Source organism: Malaclemys terrapin, chromosome 1 (assembly GCF_027887155.1).
Source record: "Malaclemys terrapin pileata isolate rMalTer1 chromosome 1, rMalTer1.hap1, whole genome shotgun sequence".
Taxonomy (NCBI): Eukaryota; Metazoa; Chordata; order Testudines; family Emydidae; genus Malaclemys; species Malaclemys terrapin.
In genome coordinates, this window is record NC_071505.1 from 161,747,858 (window position 1) to 161,768,371 (window position 20,514).

A 20,514-nucleotide genomic window follows, 5' to 3' on the forward strand; every position below is an offset into this window, starting at 1 on the left:
AGTCTATGAACACTGTTAGTGCTATGAAGTCTCTTTGGGCTAGAAGAGTGCAGAGTGACTGACTCTCAGATGAACTGTAGTCACAGGACCTATATAAGGGGAAAGGGAATGCAATAAAGTGAGCCAGCAGTGTGTTTTGGTGTTGCACAAAACAAATTAGAACACATAATCCCCATCCTAAAGAACTTGCGGTCCACATTTGGCAATGTTATTGAGACATAGAATGCACCACATGGCAGATTTATCACAGGAAAGCTCTGGGGTTTAATGCATTATTTTCTAACTTGATGGATTTCATGTGACTAAGCTGTCTTGAATAATTTTTTTTTAATTTGCATGGGAATGATGTAAGCTGTTGTAATGGCAAAAGTAGATATAGTACAGGATAGTGTCCCTTTTTGTACAGCAATATGAATTTTTGCTGTATAAATAAGGGGTGATGTTAATCTTAGGTTACATATCTTAAAATAGTTACTTGGCACATGACCTGCAAAGGGCTATTTTCATTTGAATTCAGAAAAGAGAGGGAATGAGACCTCATGCAAGTTACCACAGTGGAATGATTATCATGGTAACTTAAATGAGCGATGTTAATTGGATAAGAGAATTTCAGATAGGGTTTGGAAGGGAGGCATTTTTGAATACATAAGATGAAACTTCAGTAACTGAGGGCCCAATCTTAGCACTATAGTCAGTATGAATTTTGCCACAGACTCAAATGGGAACAAAATGATTCCCCAACTAATGGTCTAACACAGAAATCAATTGGATTTCTGTGTATTAACACAAGAACATCATCCAACAGTGGTGTGTTGACCTGGGTAACTTACTTGCCCCCATTTCTAGGAGAAAAACAACTCTTCCTACAGGCTATACCTTCTCAACACTTTTTGGGCTTCTGGCCAAAATATCACGATCTCTAACAAGTGATCGGGGGCTACCTTAGCAGATTTGAGTAACAAGCTGAAGAGAGTGCTTAGGCAGCCTCTCAAGAGCTAGTTTTTGCTGATATTAGTTGTAGGGATTGTATTTAGCCCAGGAACCGGTGGAAAACCAGGCACGGGGAACTTGAAATGGAAGACCTTAAGATGATGGGGGAGGCTACACAAGAGGTCCTGCAAAGGGGCCTGTGTTAGCTCCCTGTGCGTTTCTCAGACATTTCCATCTGTGAGGACACCCATGGAATACTAGTAAGACCACTTCTTGCCCACCATCCCAGACAATCCTTGCAACACCTGGAAATCTGTTGGTGTACTGTACAGAGATGTTACATACATTTATCTTAACACTCTTGGGTGCATCAGGCTGACAGTGAATAAAGGAGCTTTTACCAGTTCTAGTCTGTCTCCTTGGAAAAGAGATCAGTGTGATTAAGATTAGATGCTGTATTGCACAGAGAATTCTTAAGAATTAGTTTACACATAATTTGAGTGTTGTTCAAATAGCTTCTGTCTCAAGCTAAGGTGCTCATCAGATGGAAGCAGTTGCAGTAATCTAATAGTCTGTTGTATATAGTGTGGAAATAGTGCTATCTTCCTATGAATAAGTTTTGAATATGTCAAATCTTGCACATAGATAAATGTCATGTAGGGGATACTGGTTTACCAACTAAGATCTACTGCTGGCTATATAACTTTATGTAATAGTAAGCAAATGGGAGGATAAAGTATCACAGTGTACCTTGACTTGAACTAGTTCTTTCTTCCTCTGCTTGTCTTCATTGCTGTATACTATTGACCTTTTCTTCAAACTCGGTCACTTTTGTGATAGCTACTTGCTAACAGAATAAAATTCCTTAATTTTTTTATCAGTGTTGTGCAAATTGATTTAATTACCTAATGAGACTGCTTGGTCATTGGAATGCGTTCAGCAATCTGAATTCACTAACTGAGCGTGTGCCTTACTTGTGACAAACTTGTGAATAAAAAAAGCACACATGCAAAAAATATATGCAAAACTAAAATAGTCTTCTAGGAGATGTTGACCATGTAAAATACTCTGTTAAGTGCAATAAAAGCATCTTGAGTAATTGAAAAACTGTTCAATATTGGGGTTTTAGTTTACAGATCACTGTTAAGTACCGAAGTACCAGTGTTGCTTTGTTAGGCTAGTAAACACTCATAGAAACTTTCATAGACACTCAGACTTTAAGGTCAGAAGGGACTATTATGATCATCTGGTCTGACCCCCTGCTTGCTGCAGGCCACACAACCGTCCCTACCCCTTCCCTTGACTCTGTTGTTGAAGTCTCCAAATCCTGTGTTTTAGTGACTTCAATTGGCAGAGAACCCTCCTGCTAGCGATCCCTGCCCCATGCTGCAGAGGAAGGCGAAAAACCTCCAGGGCCTCAGCCAATCTACCCTGGAGGAAAATTCCTTCCCGACCCCAAATATGGCCATCAGTAAGACCCCGAGCATGTAGGCAAGAGTCTCCAGCCTGACCCCTGTTAGCCATTATACTATTTACCTGCCATTGCTTGGTATTCCTTGGCTAATATGTTTTACCATTAAACCATTCCCTCCATAAACTTATCTAACTTAATCTTAAAACCAGACAGGTCCCTCGCCCCCACCGTTTCCCTCGGAAGGCCGTTCCAATATTTCACCCCTCTGATGGTCAGAAACCTTTGTCTAATTTCAAGCCTGAACTTCCCCATGGCCAGTTTATATCCATTTGTTCTCGTGTCCACATTAGTACTAAGCTGGAATAATTCCTCTCCCTCCCTTGTATTTATCCCTCTGATATATTTAAAGAGAGCAATCATATCCCCCCTCAGCCTTCGTTTTGTCAGACAAAGGAAATTGTTTTGTGTAGTGTACGCTAAATACAATTTTCAGAAGCACCAGAGTGATTTGGGAGTTTATCATTAAAAATAACTCCAATTCCTAATTCACTCCAACACTTTTACCTAGTTTGATTAAATTTAAATATCAGAAAAATAGCAGTCCCTTTTACTATAAGTAGTTAACATTTGAATTCCTTCTCATGAGGCGAAGTGCATTATTGGTATGAGATTCTATGGCAATACCCTGTCCCTATTATAGTGTGTGGAAATTTTGTATGACTTGGCTTCCAGGAGTGGCCATGAATACGATTCTGCTGTGTTCACTCGCCTCTACAGAAATCCAGTGAACTATGAAGCTGAGGCTTAGATGTTTTGTTGAGTTAAGAAACTTCAGTGCCCCTTCTGTGAGTTTTAAACTTATTAGGGTTGTCTTCACTGCAATAGTTGGCTTGAGTTAGTACACTCGAACTACTCCATTTGAGCAAGCCTCGTCAACCTCCTTTTTCCTTCTGAAAGATGCTCAGTCAGACACTTGTCAAGGCAGAATGCTTCCTCCCATTTTACTGCTTTGAACAAAGCACGTGTCAAACCTTTCTCCTATAGTGCAATGTAAACTTTCACTATAACTTTTCTTCCCTGCAGCGAGAACACTTCCCTTTGCAAAGCCAATACAAGGAGAAAGAAGCTGGAAATTTGCAGAACATAGTAAGTAATATGACTGTCTGTGTTGAGCCAGAACCCTGAGTCTTGATTAAAGAATCAGGTGATTGATCTTGGTTCTTACAGTGGGTTTTTAGCTAACTTTTTTTGACACAGAGCTCCAGATTACTTGTCCTTCCTATTCAGTAACAATTTAACAAGTAGAATTGCTGTCCATGTGGCATCTGAGTTTCAAACCGTACAAACTGAAAGTTAATGGCTGGGAAATAAAAGACCAAAGCCAATACTTATATTCATGTCATTTTGTAGTTGGCTTAATGTGTGCGCTTTTTCATAGTCTCTCATATTAGTTTTCCATTACTAGGAAACTGATTTTAGTCGTAATGTATCTAAGTTCTTGGAAGTTGGTATTTTCCATGTCTCCTTTTTGTAATGTAAGTTATTTCATTGAATGACTAGTGACAAAGGAACATGCATTAAACTATTATAAGGGGCTTATGGAAGAATAAAAGGTGGGTGCTGATGGTAGTAATTACAGTCTTCACGTGATGTGTTGTGGAAGCAGTATTTGAAGAATGAAATTGCTGATGCTTTTAATGTACGGAATTGTTTGTATTTTTAGAAAGCAGTAAATGGCAGGCAACTTAATTATGAAGATGAAAATCCATTGGGCCAAGAAAACCTTCAGCAGATGTACCCCGTTCACAAGCAGATATGTTACAAAGATTGGAGCAGCAAGTACCATCAAAACCCAGGAACTGGAAGAATCTACATTAATCCTAGAGAACACTATGTGTGATCGCTTCCCCTGCTGTGAATTTTTATACAGAATAAATTGGTGTTAGATAAGCTTGCAGACTTTTCAAAATTTTAAGTTAACGCTTGTTGATTATAGGACAAGTACGTATCCTGTTGTGTTTTAACAGTTTCTAAAGAAGTAGGTACAGAGACAATTAATACTCTTTATTGTATGTGGTGAGAGCTGGTGAGAAATAGGTAGGCAGAAAAGATACACATTTCTGGAACTGTTGCATTTGTGACTTTGATTGCGGATTTACTTTTTCAGTAGCATAGTGCTTATCTCTATTGTACTGTTAAAATTCCAGTGTGTGGGGATAGCTGAAGGGATCCTTCAGAAGACGAGACTCAGCTGCCTGTCTTAACCTCACCAGGTTTAAGAAATGCCAGCCCATTCATCTGTCATTCAAATGTGCGTATAATGAATTTAGGATCTATTTCCCTAATTCTTTCTTAGGGATTTCTCTCGCTCTCTTCCTTCCCGCCCACTCCCGAAGTGGATATGCTTAATAAAATTGCAATTTTATGTACAAAAAAATGAGGTATGAGCTGGAGGGAAAATGTACATCCTTTGTGTAAAGTGATAAATTTGTGTCTGTTTGTGGGGTTTTGTTTAATCTTTTAAGACCCTTTAGAAGCATATCCACTGGTAAATTAATTTGACTGAGATACTGACCGTACTTGATCGCAGCTTCTAATTCCCTTCCCCATTCCAATAAACAGTCAGGTGCTGGTCTGTTACTGTGCTTTCAGGACCAATACTGCCTGCCTACCCACACCATAACTGTTGGTTCAATTCTTTTCTGCCACAAGTCTCAGGTCCCATGTTTGTTTGTTTTTTTTCACTTAGCTGCCAGTTCACACCTCCCCAGACTCAGTCTACCGAACCAAACTGCTAGCTGCTAGAATCAGATCATAACCTGTTTCTTATCTGGTTTAAAACATTCCCACAAGCCCCACATGTGCACCCCCATCTTGCCCACTCAGATACCTCCAGCCACCAAGACCTAATTCTCAGTGGTCTAGCAATAAAGTAAACAGAAGCTGTGGGTGCTAGGTACAGAAGAAAAGCAAGCTACCTGTTTGCTAGGGCAATGTCTAATCCATAGTTGGCTGACAAAATAAATTCCTTCTTGTGACCATACGTAGAGCTTTTCCAAAGGTAGCAATAGGGGCCAGGAGAAGAGCTTCACTTAGCTGTGAGCAAGTTTAACGCGATCTTCTAACCTTGATCAGAGCAGGTGGAAGCAATAGTGTTGTGAAATAGCTAGTGAATGTGAATGACTTGCCGAAACTAGTACACCAGACCCTCACTAGAACGCGCATCTGTATAGCGCGAATTCGCATAGAATGCAGTCGCGGACATGGATGCCAAATTTAATTACTTTAATTGCAATTCATTTTAACGCAGTCCCTGCGTGAACGCGGGACCGCGCATGGATCCGAAATCCCGCAGTCTAGCGAGGGTCTGGTGTAATAACACAGGTGAAACTGCGCTGGTGTTGGTAACAGTGGGAAAACTGTATGCAAATACAATTTGTGTTGAAAAGGCGTGGTGTTCTTGATGAGTACAAATAAGTTTCCTGTCTGTTAAAGAACCTGCACAGATAGGCCTGTGTGGTCAATTTGAGAATTTTTTTTATTAGTCTAATTTAACAGGGCAAAAAATGGGACACTTGAGTACAGATGATTTTAAAGACTTTAACTTGGATACTAGGGTATAAAGGAGAGTGAATATTCTGGAATACAAAGGAAGTGTCTCAATAGACACTAGACAATTTATTCCATCGCTGACTTACTAGGACATTTGAAAAGAGTAAATGAAAATCCCCCTGAGCATTTACCCACTTAAGCTAATTTTCATTCAAAGTGTGCATGCTCGTCTCAGACAATGGCTTTATTGCTGGTTTTGTAGACAGTCAAAGATACTGGAGTATTTTTTAGCTGCTGTATTAGCAAATCATAAGTATGGCACAGAATCATAGGCATCTATTGTGTCTGTCTTTAAAATTGTGACTAGTGAATCATCTAAAACATGAGTTTTATAAGTAACTGACTAATTAGTGCTTAAATTAATGGTATGGTAATTTTACTGTAGTATCTCCGGCCTTTCATAACATGAATTTTTAAATCGTGAAAGTTACATATTGAGTGGTAGTCAAAGCATGGTTCCCACTGTAAGGGTTTCTTCATGCTTTGATCCACCAGTTTGAAAAAGGAGTTGCTGTCTTTATCACTCCTAGTTTTCTTAGTTTTTTCTAAACATAAATTTGTCAGGTTTCCCAGCTCAACTACCACCACCTTAATATGCTTTTTCTATTGGTACCATTGAAACAACTTGCTTAGCAACACAGCAGTATGTACTGGGCTTAAATTCTGAGATGATTTCCCAGCACCGTCGGCCCCCGCACCACCACCACCACGCACACAACACCCATTTGGGGCTTCAGCTGCAGGGCACTGCATCTTGGGGCTTTAGCCCTGAGGAGAGATGGGGGCACCAGGGCTCATCTTGGTGGTCTCTGGCTGCATTTAAGCCTTGAGAATGTAGCTACTGGGAACTGGTAGACTGAAATTTCATTGACAATGCAGCAGAATGAAAGCTGAGATTGATCACCATGAAATGCAGCATGAAAAGTCTGATTAGAGTGAAAATTCTCTCCAAAAAATGAAGGTTTCCAGTGTGTTTGCCCATAACCCATTAACTTTTCATCTTTTGTTCTAGTAAAATTTGATTCCATGACACAATCTCATACAAAGGCCATTAACAATTAACTGTGGTGGCAGAAGAAGGCGGCAAGATTGGTTCCAAGTACTGAAGGAGGATTTTCATTTTGCAGCTCTTGTGTATTGCCTGTCAGAGATGGAAGTAGGGAGATTGGCTGGCTTCCAGCATTGTTGTAAAGGGCCTGAAGTACAGGCATTTTGTGTTGAACACCACTTTATAATATGTCCATGTATACTATGTGCGACGCACAGTGGCAATTGGAAAAATAGGGAAGAGGAACAGTGGGAAAATCTGAGAAAGCAGCAGTTCTGCCACCATTGCATAGATGCGGAGTACATGTGAGGGTGAAAAACAGACGTGGGGAGAAGTCACAGAGCAGCTTTCAGTTGACAAAATACCCACTCTCGCTTGTTTCTCTGCAATGACCCCAGTCCTTTCGCTCTGCCTTGCATGATGGCAGATCAAGCAGCTTGGCTTGTTGCTTCATTTCTCACTGACTAAAACTTCTCAGTTCACAAGGGCCCAGGAGACAGCAGAACAAGGAAAAAATGAGCAAGCATGAATTTGATGGGCAGAGCATGTCTTAACAGCTCTTAGTTCTAGGAACATAAAAGGATGTTTGTGGCTTTCCATCTGTTTCCCCTTCAGCTATCTTTTAAGGGTCAGAATAGAAATAATTTGCATTTACTAAGCACTCTTGAGCTATAGATCTCAAAGCTAGTGGGTGGGGAAAATAAGTGGCTGGGTACTTACTGATGACTTCATCCTGATGCGACAGGAAATGCACTTTGACGGAGACTAGGTATTGAAAAGGTCTATATAGAAAAAAATCACCGCAGCAATGTTTAATCATTTAGAAGTTGGGATAACTTCTATGAGAGAACTTAAACATTCAAATCAGTGGTTGGAGAAGCTGGAGGAAAATAATGAAATAAACCAAGATGCAGAAAATGTACTGCAGCACTTACTCATCCATTGTTAAAATAGTGCTGTGGTGGCAAATGCTGCCCAACAACTCAATAGAGCAGATTCAAACTGAATTGTAGCCACTGATGTCTGTGCCTCCTTAACTCCTGCTAACAAATTCTGATACAAAGTATCGTTACTTGGATACGCGGGCTGCTAGGAAAAGTGTCCCCCTCTTTGTCTTGTCCTTAAGACCATTATCATTATACATGTGAATGGAAGTTTTGTTTGTTACAGGCCAAGTCTCTAGTGTACTTATGCTGAAGCTGATGGAGTTACGAGAGGAATGCATTTCACATCAAATGGTCTGCTTGACCTTAGATAACTGAAGTTTTACTACTTGCCCTTTTGCATGTTATCCCAGTAAGCAGTGCTGCAAAAGTTAGATCTGGATCCCAGTTGGCCCAAAGATGGAAGTGTGTTTGGATCTAGGGCTGTGGTTCAAACACCTAAATAAAAAGTATTTTTGCTGTAGGATGTTATCTGGCTGAAGTACTCGTTCACTACTTTACTCTTAAAGAAAAACTTTATGCAAGACACACAGATGAGACGGATGGCTGACAAAGTATTTGTGAAAGTTGGATTTATATAAGCAACAGATATTTAAAGCACTTGTTCATGAATATAGATGTTTAATAACAATAATAATTAAAAAAAAACCCTAACCAAACAAATGTTGAAAGCTGGAAAACCTGGTATCTGAGGTTGTGTGTGAACCTCATTAATTCACACCGGCTGGGGCTTTTATGGTAGATTACTGCAATTTGTGAAGCACTCGATAAATGTGCAAATACACCTCTATATCAATATGCTCATGATCTTAATTGCAATTTAATAGTCTAAACATACCAGTATTAATATTCCAGTATTAGTGTAACATTTGAATAATACTAGCTTACTATTAACCCCATATTCTTAATTACCATGTGGATTGTGATTAAGTTACTTGCCTAACTATTACCATTGGCATAACGTATTAAATTGAATTTTTTTTACCTTTCTTTATGGCTATTGTTGATTTTGACTAGCATTCTCTTAGTGAATAATCAGATAAAAACAATAAAATTAATGTTAACGCATAGAAAGGATTTGGAAAAATGTAGCTAAAATGTACAGTAATAAACAAAGTGTAGAAGTAAATAAACTGCCTGTTTCATGTTAGTAATATGTAGTGTCACCACAGCTTTCCACTGCTAAATCTTAGGGTAGATAAGGAGAGGAAGATAACCAGTGTGTTACAGAAGCATAGCAGGCTTGTTGATTGGTGAAGCAGGGTACTATAGTAGTTGGAGGTGAAGGGGGTTGTGCCGTTGCCCTAAAAGTTTATGCTTTATGTATGTGAAGTATTTACATTTGGATAAACTGAATATTTGTGGTAATAAAATAATTTCTATAGTAACAATCAGGAATTGCCTTTGTTTGTTATGGATAGCACCTAGGAACTTACGTAAAGGATCAGGATACCAGTGTGCCAGGCATTGTACTAACGATGAAGAGAGAACAGTCCTTGTCAAGTAGCATTGTGAGCAATCTGTGTTGGAGAATACAACAGATGGATGAAACTGACTAATGTGGGTGGGGAAGATAGGAGGATAATGCAACAATAGAACAAATAATTTGGTAGAAAAACAGAAGTCACGGCTCATCACTTGCCTAATAGGTAAGGGGGCAATAGGTTTCAGAGTGGTAGCCGTGTTAGTCTGTATCAGCAAAAACAACGAGGAGTCCTTGTGGCACTTTATAGACTAACAAATTTATTTGTGCAAAAGCTTTCATGGGCTGAAACCCACTTCATCAGATGCATGGAGTGGACCATACAGTAGGGGGTATAAATACACAGTATATGAAATGATAGGAGATGCCTTACCAAGTGGGGGGTCAGTGCTACCAATCCAATTCAATTTAAGTTGGAAGTAGGCAATTTTCAACTGTTGACAAGGAGTGGAAATAACTTTTGAAGTGTTAAGGAGGCAAATGTAAACAAGGTGGCCCATTTCAAACAGTTGACAAGAAGGTGTGAGTGGTTAGCAAGGGGAAATTAGTTTTTGTAAAAACAATGAGGAGTTCTTGTGATACTTTAGAGACTAACAAATTGATTTAGTTTCTGTAGTGACCCATCCACTCCGTCTTTATTCAGGTCTAATTTGATGGTGTCCAGTTTGGAAATTAATTCCAGTTCTGCAGTTTCTCATTGGAGTTTGTTTTTGAGGTTTTTTGTTGAAGAACTGCCACTTTTAAATCTGTTATTGAGTGACCAGAGAATTGAAGTGTTCTCCTACTGGTTTTTGAATGTTATGATTCCTGATGTCAGATTTGTGTCCACTTATTCTTTTGCGTAGAATCTGTCTGGTTTGGCCAATGAACATGGCAGAGGGGCATTGCTGGCACATGATGGCATATATCACATTGGTAGATGTGCAGGTGAATACTGAGGATAACTACCTTAAACAGTAGTATGGCTCATATGCAATAACATTATATGGGGGAAAATATATGAATTGGTAAGGAGTCAGTTGATTCTCGGTGATCCTCCCAGATCCAGCCCAACAATCCTACTAAAAGTTGTCAGAGCTGCCTCAAATAAGGATTTTTCACTTGACTGTATTTGAGTGGTGGAACTTCCTAAAATAAGCATTGATGAATCTCGTTGCATCTGGACAGTACAGCCAACTTCTACCTGCTCGCTTGTTTTCTGCATCTCAACTTGATGGTATCCAGGAAGTCTCCTGTATTTGCGTAATTTAGGAGTTATTAACCAGTAAGCAGGAGTGCATGGACCTGTGTAGTTGATCTCATCTCAAAGCTCATTTTTACTACCCTAGTCTCCTTCGCAGACAGCTTTAGTCCCTGATATTCCTATTTTTGGAAGCTACTAACTGCTTGGCACCAGAAACATTCAAGTGGTGTGTTAATTGATGCCTGAAGTTTGAATGGAGGCACTGACTAATGAATCCACAGAAGCAGGGGGGAAATGCAGATACACATTTTGCCTTTGGTTTACACAAAATAGTATTCTATTCAATGTAACAATGGCTGTTCAATGAACTTCTTGTCAGTTGTAGTACGGTGTCTACTGAGCATCAAATCATAGACTGGTCCATGGCTTTGTTTCTGGGGAGAGGTGACACTTTACTTTACTTTATCTTTCTACTAACTCCCCAATTCTCCAGTAAAATGTTTCCATCATGGTTCTGGATTCCATATAACAATTTAATGTGTAGGTTCCTCGGAGATGTCTATTAACAGTCCACTAACAATCACCCCCTGTGAGACAAATATCAGTCATCTTCCCCACCATATCTCTACAATGCACTTAGATACCAATCTGGTAGCATCACACAAGGATAACTCTAAATTTTGGTGGGAGTTGTGTACGTACAAGGATTGAGATTAAAGATTGTTACTGTCCCTGAAAGTAGTGGATCTGAGAAGGGTGGTTTCCAAATCAAATTCTTCTTGCTTTTCACTGTCATTGCACTTAAGCATATCTCAGTACAACACAATCTGTAAGCTGAATTTTTTTTCATACTGTGGACCATGTAATACAGGGAGAGTTTTTTGTGGTTCTGTCATGCCATTTGACTGTGTCAACTTTCCATATCATTCATAATTGCATAACGTCACCAAAACAGGGCAGCAATTGCTTATGTGGAAAAGTAATACTAAAATCTTGTTTATTCTATTTTCTTAATCAATTTGAAAGCTGGAAATAACCCAGAGGAGCCAGAACCATGTGGCCAGCAACTGTATGTAGACCACCAACACTCCATGGGCCACAAGTTGGGAACCTTTGCTGTGAAGCATTCAGTGGGTCCATGCCAATAGCAAACTTTTTATTCTAAATTTTTTTTATGTAAAATAGAAAAAAAGAGATCTTGGCTGGAAAATCTCGTGGCTGGAAGCTTTCAAGTGCTAAATGTTAACATACATGACAAAGCATCAAAAGAACAGAATGAAATTTCACATGCAACAGATGAAGTACAATGGCTATGAATATTATTTTTTAAAAAGCCTTCATTTTATCCACTTCATTATTGGCTAGAAAAACAAGTTTGAATGTATAGTACAGCAAGTTTTAAAGCTGTTGCTATATTTGCCATGTTTACTGTTACTACTGAAGTGTTTTGGTTCAGTCATGTGTAATTGAATACACGTAATAATTCCTTTACCCTAAACCTTTTCATTTTGCTTTCCAATATTCAGAAAACAATCCTTTACCCTTGGAGTCTTCTGATGTGGCTTCATCTTTGAAGTTCTTTGATTTCAGTTTTGCAAATAAGAAATCGAGAGTTCTATCAAAGTGCCTAACAGAACTTTTTCTTTCAGGGAGATTTTAACCAACAAGGCTGCACTTCTATGTTAGCTTTTACCATTAAATTGCATAATGTTCCATTGTTACTCTGGTTCATAGAAATGCAAATAAGTCTCTGAAAAATATTAGCGTTAAAGTAGGTTGCTCAAGGTACGTAGACATACAAATTGCAAATAACTTTGTAATGCAAATTGTGTATTAATGTGGAGTTTACAAGTATAATGATTAGGCAGGTACATTATTAAGGACTTTACCTGTACCAAGCAAAAAGGATTTCAGTAATGCATGCAGTGAGGCTTAGAATGTTGAGTTGTGAAATGTTGCCTACGTTATGTTATTTAGTATTAGCACACAACTCAAAAATGTGGGTGGGAGGGCCTGGGGGAGAAATTCAGAATACCTAGAGAGAACAGAAAAAGTGTGGATGTATTAATTTGAGATCACAAATAAAAAGGACAACATTGTTGAATTTGTAGGCTATCCTAAGCTGTAAGAAATAGTCTTTCTTAAAAATAGCACATTTTTGAAGTGTATGTATTAAACTGGTTTTGAATAAAAATATCCAGAACAAAGGTTTTCATCTTATACTTCACTGTATAGCAAATCTAATAATGGGTAGAGTTTTTATATTTTACAAGAAGGTGGTGCCTTAATTCAACAATCCCTAAATATGTGCATATAGGAGAAAACAAAGGTTTGCTATAATTTCATCAAGGGTGGCTGCTCTTTGATATGACCCCACTTGCCTATACTCGTATACCTATGCTAGCTTAAAATAAATAAATATCCAAAAGTGATTCATCATTTCCTGGTGCCTAACTTGAGATGTCTTCAAGGGGACTTGAGTCTGATAGCAGGCACTCGGCGCTTATTGAAAATCCTGCCCCTTTAAGGCTTCTTAAACTGGGCCCCCAAAATAACAAGTAAATTTTGGAGAAGTGTGTAACATTCATATATCCAAGATCTTCATGGCAAATACCTTAGTTTAACATCTACAATTGACTAACCATGCTTATTAAACGAAAGTGATCCACCTCTTTTGGATATAGTCATAAAGCCAGAGAAAACGGATTAGGAGCTCAAGTAAAGGGAGGAACATCCTCCAGGAGTCAGTCTCACGTGGTCATGTAAGGAATGCTACTGGCTGCATTCACCATATTTAGAAGGTTGGCTACCTGAAGAAATGAATCTGTTAAGTAAAATCTGGGCCCCATTGAGTCCAGGAGAGTTTTGCTACATGACAGTTGGGCTACATTTTCACCTCTGGGGAACTGAAGCAACACAACTGCCTGACGGCCTTGTCACTGTTAATGTAAAAAAAAAAAGGCATTCAGCTCTCTGAGCACCATGGATTTGGTTTTAAAATGCCCTGTTTTCAGAGGTAATGGATTCTTACTTATTTTTTCATTTTGAGATGGCGGGATAGTTAACCGCATTTAGTTGTGCTCAGCTATGATGTTAGGTGGATACAATACATTTGAATTCATTTTTGGTGCAAACTGCCTGGGCTTGTAATGGACCATGGCATCATCATCGCTGCATTATCTTAGGTCAGACAAATGCAGTAATGGCATGGCATGACTGAAATTGTATTACCTGGATAGTGCCTTCTATCTGAAGAACACTAAATATGTAGCAGACATCAATGAACTGAACTTAATTACATCACTTTGAAATAGGTAGCTAGTAATTATCCATATTTTACAGATGGAGAGAGACAGAGAGGTAAGTGATTTGGTAAAGGCCAAAAAAAGTCAGTTCAGTGGCAGAGCTCAGAACAAAACCAAGATCATCTGACAGTTTACCAATGTGTGAAATTTCAAGTAATTATAATTTGGATGTTGCCGCTTATGCTATGAATGGCCAAATTATTAAATGTACTACTTCTTAAGTATTTGACTTGCTGTAGATTGTGAAAAATCTATTCACTGCAAATTTTTAAAATGAACTTTGCACCTGTGACAGACCACAGTCTGTCAATGAATTAATACTTCATAACCAATGGGCATTAGCAATATGAGTTTTTTAGATTAAGAAAAATTGCACTCAGCTCAATGCAGCTATTTTATTCCCAATAATAATGTAAGTAATATGCTAAGGGAGATGGCGACAAGATCAGTGAAGAGACATAGATTGAAAGGTGGCTGGGTCACAGCACGCTATTGCATAATTGAGTCTTGTGGCTTATGTAGCCCAACAAATTAAAAAATTGCATTCTCAAGTGTAAATTTAGCAGTTTACTGAAAGTTGCTTGATTATGCACATAAACATTGGCTTTTTGTACGTTAGCTAGAATATTTCTAAAAAGTAAACAAAATGCAAGACAATGAAAGTGAAATAGTTTTAAAAATTGAACAAATACGTGGAGATTTTATTTATTGCATCCTCCCAATTGTAGAGAATCCTTTCCCATAATTTTTATATGAACCCTTCAGTGATTTAATTTCAGGTAATTTCTAGTCCCATTTTGAAATTAAAAATGCACAACCTGGCTCGCTGTTAAAATTTTGAATTTTGAAGCAAACTCAAATTACCAAAACGATTTTTAGTTAGTGGTTCAATTAATAAAGTTGAGCAGTGACCGAAACTGACATGACCGTATGATCCCTATATGTTGATCTTAAGACTCTTAGCTTCTTATCTTGGTTCACAGAAAAGAGTGATTTTTGATTACACAATACATACCCTGCTTAGCAGAAGGCAAAGTATTGAATGGACATAGGCTATACCGCTAAGGGATAGAGCTAAGCTGTTTATCATACAGGGTTAATCCAGGTTACTGGAGACAGTATGGACAAAGCCTGCATTGTAATGCTTACCTTTAATGAAAATTACAACTGTCAATCTTAGCAAAGCCAAGGTGTGAGTTCCTCTGCTCTTGCCACAACAAGCAGCCAGTCTTAAATATTAAGATCTACTTAACATGACAATGCCACTGTCCAGTTTCCTGCTCTTGTAGGCATACTCTATAGCCATGAGTTTCACATGGTAGTGGACAGTTTCTCTGAGTAATGTGTCTGACATTGTCCCAGCAGAGTCAGGAATTCAGAGAGCCTTCTAAAATGGCTATTTGATAGTTATAGTCTGAAAAACACAAAAAATTACTAAAACAACAAAGAGTCTGGTGGCACCTTAAAGACTAACAGATTTATTTGGGCATAAGCTTTCGTGAGTAAAAACCTCACTTCTTCGGATGCATAGAGTGAAAGCTACAGATGCAGGCATTATATACAGACACATGGAGAGCAGGGAGTTACTTCACAAGTGGCGAACTAGTGTTGACTGGGCCAATTCAATCAGGGTGGATGTAGTCCACTCCCAATAATAGATGAGGAGGTGTCAATTCCAGAAGAGGAAAAGCTGCTTCTGTAGTGAGCCAGCCACTCCCAATCCCTATTCAAGCCCAGATTAATGGTGTTGAATTTGCAAATGAATTTTAGTTCTGCTGTTTCTCTTTGAAGTCTGTTTCTGAAGTTTTTTTGTTCAATGACAGTGACTTTTAAATCTGTGATAGAATGACCAGGGAGATTGAAGTGTTCACTTACTGGCTTGTGTATGTTACCATTCCTGATGTCCGATTTGTGTCCATTTATTCTTTTGCGGAGGGACTGTCCGGTTTGGCCAATGTACATGGCAGAGGGGCATTGCTGGCACATGATGGCATATATGACATTAGTGGATGTGCAGGTGAATGAGCCCCTGATGGTGTGGCTGATGTGGTTGGGTCCTCTGATGCTGTTGCCAGAGTAGATATGGGGACAGAGTAGGCAACGAGGTTTGCTACAGGGATAGGTTCCTGGGTTGGTGTTTCTGTGGTGTGGTGTGTAGTTGCTGGTGAGTATTTGCTTCAGGTTGGGGGGTTGTCTGTAAGCAAGGACTGGCCTGCCTCCCAAGGTCTGTGAGAGTGAGGGATCATTTTCCAGGATAGGTTGTAGGTCGTGGATAATGCGCTGGAGAGGTTTTAGCTGGGGGCTGTATGTGATGGCCAGTGGTGTTCTGTTATTGTCCTTGTTGGGCCTGTCCTGTAGTAGGTGATTTCTGGGTACCCGTCTTGCTCTGTCAATCTGTTTCCTCACTTCCCTTACTGTTTCCATCTTTAATCTTGTTCACGCCAGATGACTTTTGCGCTGTATCCAAGTCAAAAGATATTTAAATGACAGTCCAACAAATTCCACCTAGGAGCCTAGAAAACAGACTGTTTTCCTTCTGCCACCTATGCATGACCGGTAATAAAGAACGTGCAATTGGAACTTGGTTCACTGTTCTGATTTTGAGGCAGAACAGACGCCAACTCCTCACCCTTGAATGAATTGACTGTGCAGGGATACCCATGGGGAACAGCTAGTGTGCTAAGTACATAAAAATGTTAACTTAATAACTTGCTTGAATATAGCCCCAACTTGATTATATTCTACTTGGAAAAACGATGCCACCAGTCTGACTTCAGAACTACAGTCTACCATACAGAAAGAATCAAAGCTTCTTGTGATCCTGGTCTGCAAGAGGAAAAAGTATATAGGGTTTGCTGTATTAGAATTTGCCGTTGCTCAATTGAAAATTCAGAATCTTTATTTTAATAGCAAATATATCACTTTAAACATTCAGTTGATCCACGAGCACGGATACTGTACAGAACTTTACATCCAAATTACTCTGGTACCTGCTGTAGTCAACTGAACTATCTAAATGTATCTCCTGCACTGGTGCAAAAAAGGTGGTTATCTTAAACACATCAGTGTGGCTGTGCCTTACTAATTTAGGTTATTAGTACCTCTGCTCTCTGTCGCCAGTATTTACTAACTTAAACTCATTAACTATTTGTATTTATTGGCTAGTTTCCAGAGAACTTATGGTGTTTTTTGTCTTTTATTCAAAGTTCGGTAAGTGTAATGAGGATACGCTATTTTTCTTACATAAGAGATTAAATTCTTGCTTGAAGTGCAAAATGGAACTCAGTTTTATACAAAGTTGCTCTTAGTGTCGCTATAGCATTTGATAGTGGGAAACAAAAAATGTAGGTGTAATCTAAATAAGACTTAATATTTTAACTGTCACAGCTACAACTATCATGGGTAGTACTATCACGACAGCCCTTTGAGCTGCCTTTATATAATAGTATGGCCTATTGTCCACTGTTACTCTGCAGTATTGGTTACAAAGTATTTATTTGCCTCATCAGAGTAAGAATCTTGGAATTCTGGCTCTCTCCAGCAATTGTCCTCTTTGGATGATTGTCAAGTTAAGTCACAACCACGCGGTATAACAAAATTTTCAACCAGTCAACTGAACTTTTAATTAATTAGTCTGTTGTGTTGCAAAACTAAGTAATTACCTTTTTAAAAAAACATCGCAGCCTTCATGTGTGTGAAGCCTGACTTCACAATTGCATGTAAAAAAACTGTATCGTTACTGAGGCACCCAAATAAATCCAGAAATGTCATTTTAAGTGTAATCCTGTACAATTTACCATTGCAGGGGATAGAGAACAAAAGCCTCAATTTTGAGACCAAATGGGAAATGTTTAGAATGATGTTTGTTGAAACAAACATGTTGCTATGAAATACCACCCAAGCTCAACCATCTGTTTATTTGGAAAGATGATTTCTGTACTCCAATCCAATAGCTAAATTAGCTACATTCTGGCATACTAGGAGGTTTATGTGGAAAGCCAAAGACTGTAATTCAGTTTCTGGTGTCATTGGTCAAAGAGCTCTAATCATAATGAGATGAAAATAAAGTTTTGGCACAAGAAAAAATGGCTTGCCGGAAGGCCATTCAAGCATAGGGGCAGAGGCTTATGTATTCTTTATACATTTTTACACTAGGATAGTTAACTATACTGTTTTGGGAGGGTCTCAATTATTTAATGAGATTTCCTTTATAAAGCCAACTGGCTAACTTTGTTAAAGAAAAGAATAAAACAGTCCCAAGAACCCAGAATGGTAACAATAGCAGATTAAGATTACAAAAAGATTACTTGATTTTAAAACAAAATTGGGTAAACAAATAATAATAAAAAGGCTTAGCTTTTAGTTCTTCCTCCACTTTTATCTGGTGTGAAGATTCAAGATAAAAAATTATTTTCACACAAAAGTAGATGACCTCAGAATCACAGTAGGAGGAATTCTGAAAACCCTTTGAAGATGCTTGATAATGACTGCAAAGAAACTTGAAAGGTCCCAGAAGCTGAAGACCAAATTCTGAGGGATGCAGGTATGGAGCAGTGTTGATAGTAGTCAATGAATGTTGTAGGTGCTCAGGGCTTCCCAAGCTTTGGGCTTTAGCCCTTTGCTGCCAGGATGTTCTCTGTTCTCTTACAATAGAGATGCTTGCTGCACAAACCAAGACTATTTATGCAGACCTTAAGGTTTTTGTGAGATCAAGTGTTGTAGCTGAAGCAGAATCAAACTCTGGTCTTAGCAGGTAAGTGAAAGGAACTATTTTTTTTCTACTCCAAACGTTTTCTTTCAAAACGTAAATGTTCTTGTCATTGACATCAACTATTACAGGTTTCCAGTGTTGTTGTAGCCATGTTGGTCCCAGGATATTAGAGAGACAAAGGTGGGTGAGGTAATATATTTTATTGGACTAATTTCTGACGGTGAAAGAGACCAGCTTTCAAGCTACACGGAGCTTTTCTTTAGGTCTAGAAAAGATAGAGGGTCACAGCTAAATACAAGGTAGAACAGAGAGTTTAACATAAGTATTAGCACATATTCTAAGGGCCTATTAAAGGTGAACTGTCCTGTTAATAACCCTGCAGTAATAGGACAAAAAAAGGGGATAGAGTGGGGTTAAAATCCAATGTCTTTATCAAGACCATGGTGTGTGGGTTTTTTTTTTTTTTTGGTTGATTGGTTTTTTTAGTGTCTAGCAAAGTTATAAAATTTAGGCTTATAGGCTCATCTTTTGAAAGCATTGTGCAGGTTTCCCTTGAGGATGAGGACTGAGAGGTCAGATATGGAGTGATCATTTTGTGAAAATTTTTTGCCCGCAGTGGTGATATGGTGTTTGTCCTTTTTATCATTTTTCTGGGTGAGCTCATTCAAAAGTGTAGTGATTGTCTGTCTGGTTTAACCCAGATAGTTGTTGGTCAAAGGAGAAAAGTTCCTTCATGTGAGAAGCTGATTCATAGATCTACACAAGATGCAAAGCTTAGTCTAAAGATAAGGTTGCTGAAATGTCCTCTGACTTGATTGGGGTGTTCAGCAGATAACATTACAGTTCATTTGTGAGATTATCAATGTGAGTAAATTACTCTAACTTTTCTAATGAAAAGAAATTGAAAGACATAATAGGGAGGATTTAATCAGTCTCCAGCAGTATGGTAAATATCACAGTTGGTGACTATATTAATAAGTGATACATATTTCCCTCAATGACCAAACTACTGTAAAATTGTTTGAGCAGCTCTTAGATTAAGGATCATATTATGAATGATCTCTTCTGATATTATGAATGATCTCATATTATGAATGATCTCTTCTGCCTATACAAATGATTAAGCTATTTGTATAGTAAATAAGAGATGTTTAAGTAGATGTAATAATAAAATGAGATCTAGCCTACCATGCACATTTCCCTATTTATATGTATCAAAGAAATCTATAAAGATAGGTTAGAAGTAATTTTTTCCAAGTCACAGATAGGGAGAGGCTCAGAGAGATTGCCCAAGGTCTCACAACCATGCTAGCGCTTCACTATACCTAGAGAAATTCTTTTCACCCATAGTCTTGTACAAGATGCCACTCCTCCTCTAGCAAACAATTTAGCAAAGAATTTCTCAAAATTGCCAGTGCACTAAATTAATTCTATCCCTAGCTCCATCACTGATTTAAACTCTAGACAATGGTACTTGTTTGTTTTCCCTGCTAATATTAGCAATAATGGACTGTGGACATGTTAGGTTGTCCAAAACTCAATGTCTTAATCTTAAAATATAGTCTGGATGTTTCCTACAAAGAAATCTGCTTTGTGGCTATTTAAAATGAGGCATTTAAACAAAATGTATCAAGTGCATTCATTGTACATATGCTTCATAACTTGACTGCTGTTAATGGAAGAGATTTTGCCTACGAAATACATAAAATCGGGGGAGGGGGGGGAGGAATTGATAAATGACCTCCATAAAAAAGCTGTTGTAACTTCAGAGCAATACAATCAAAATAAAAAATTATCTGGACAAAATTACTAGAAGTATTTCTCACTGATGTACAAAGAAATGGGGACAGTTAGCTCAAGGTGAATGGTCAGATAGGCCATAAT

At 38.4% G+C, this 20,514-nt stretch overlaps 1 protein-coding gene across 2 annotated transcripts in view; it reads left to right on the plus strand.

Annotated features, from left to right (window-relative positions):
* NECTIN3 (nectin cell adhesion molecule 3) overlaps positions 1-20,514 on the plus strand; it is a 209,382-nt gene that overhangs the window by 118,389 nt on the left and 70,479 nt on the right. Inside the window, exons 8-9 of one of the 2 annotated variants that reach the window (XM_054045629.1) lie at positions 3,428-3,490; positions 4,068-8,411. The exons of the other annotated variant lie outside the window; for it this stretch is intronic. Coding sequence (XP_053901604.1) covers positions 3,428-3,490; positions 4,068-4,244 — 240 coding nt within the window. The 3' untranslated portion in view covers positions 4,245-8,411. Of the gene's footprint in view, positions 1-3,427; positions 3,491-4,067; positions 8,412-20,514 lie in introns of those variants that run through there. 2 annotated transcript variants of the gene reach the window in all.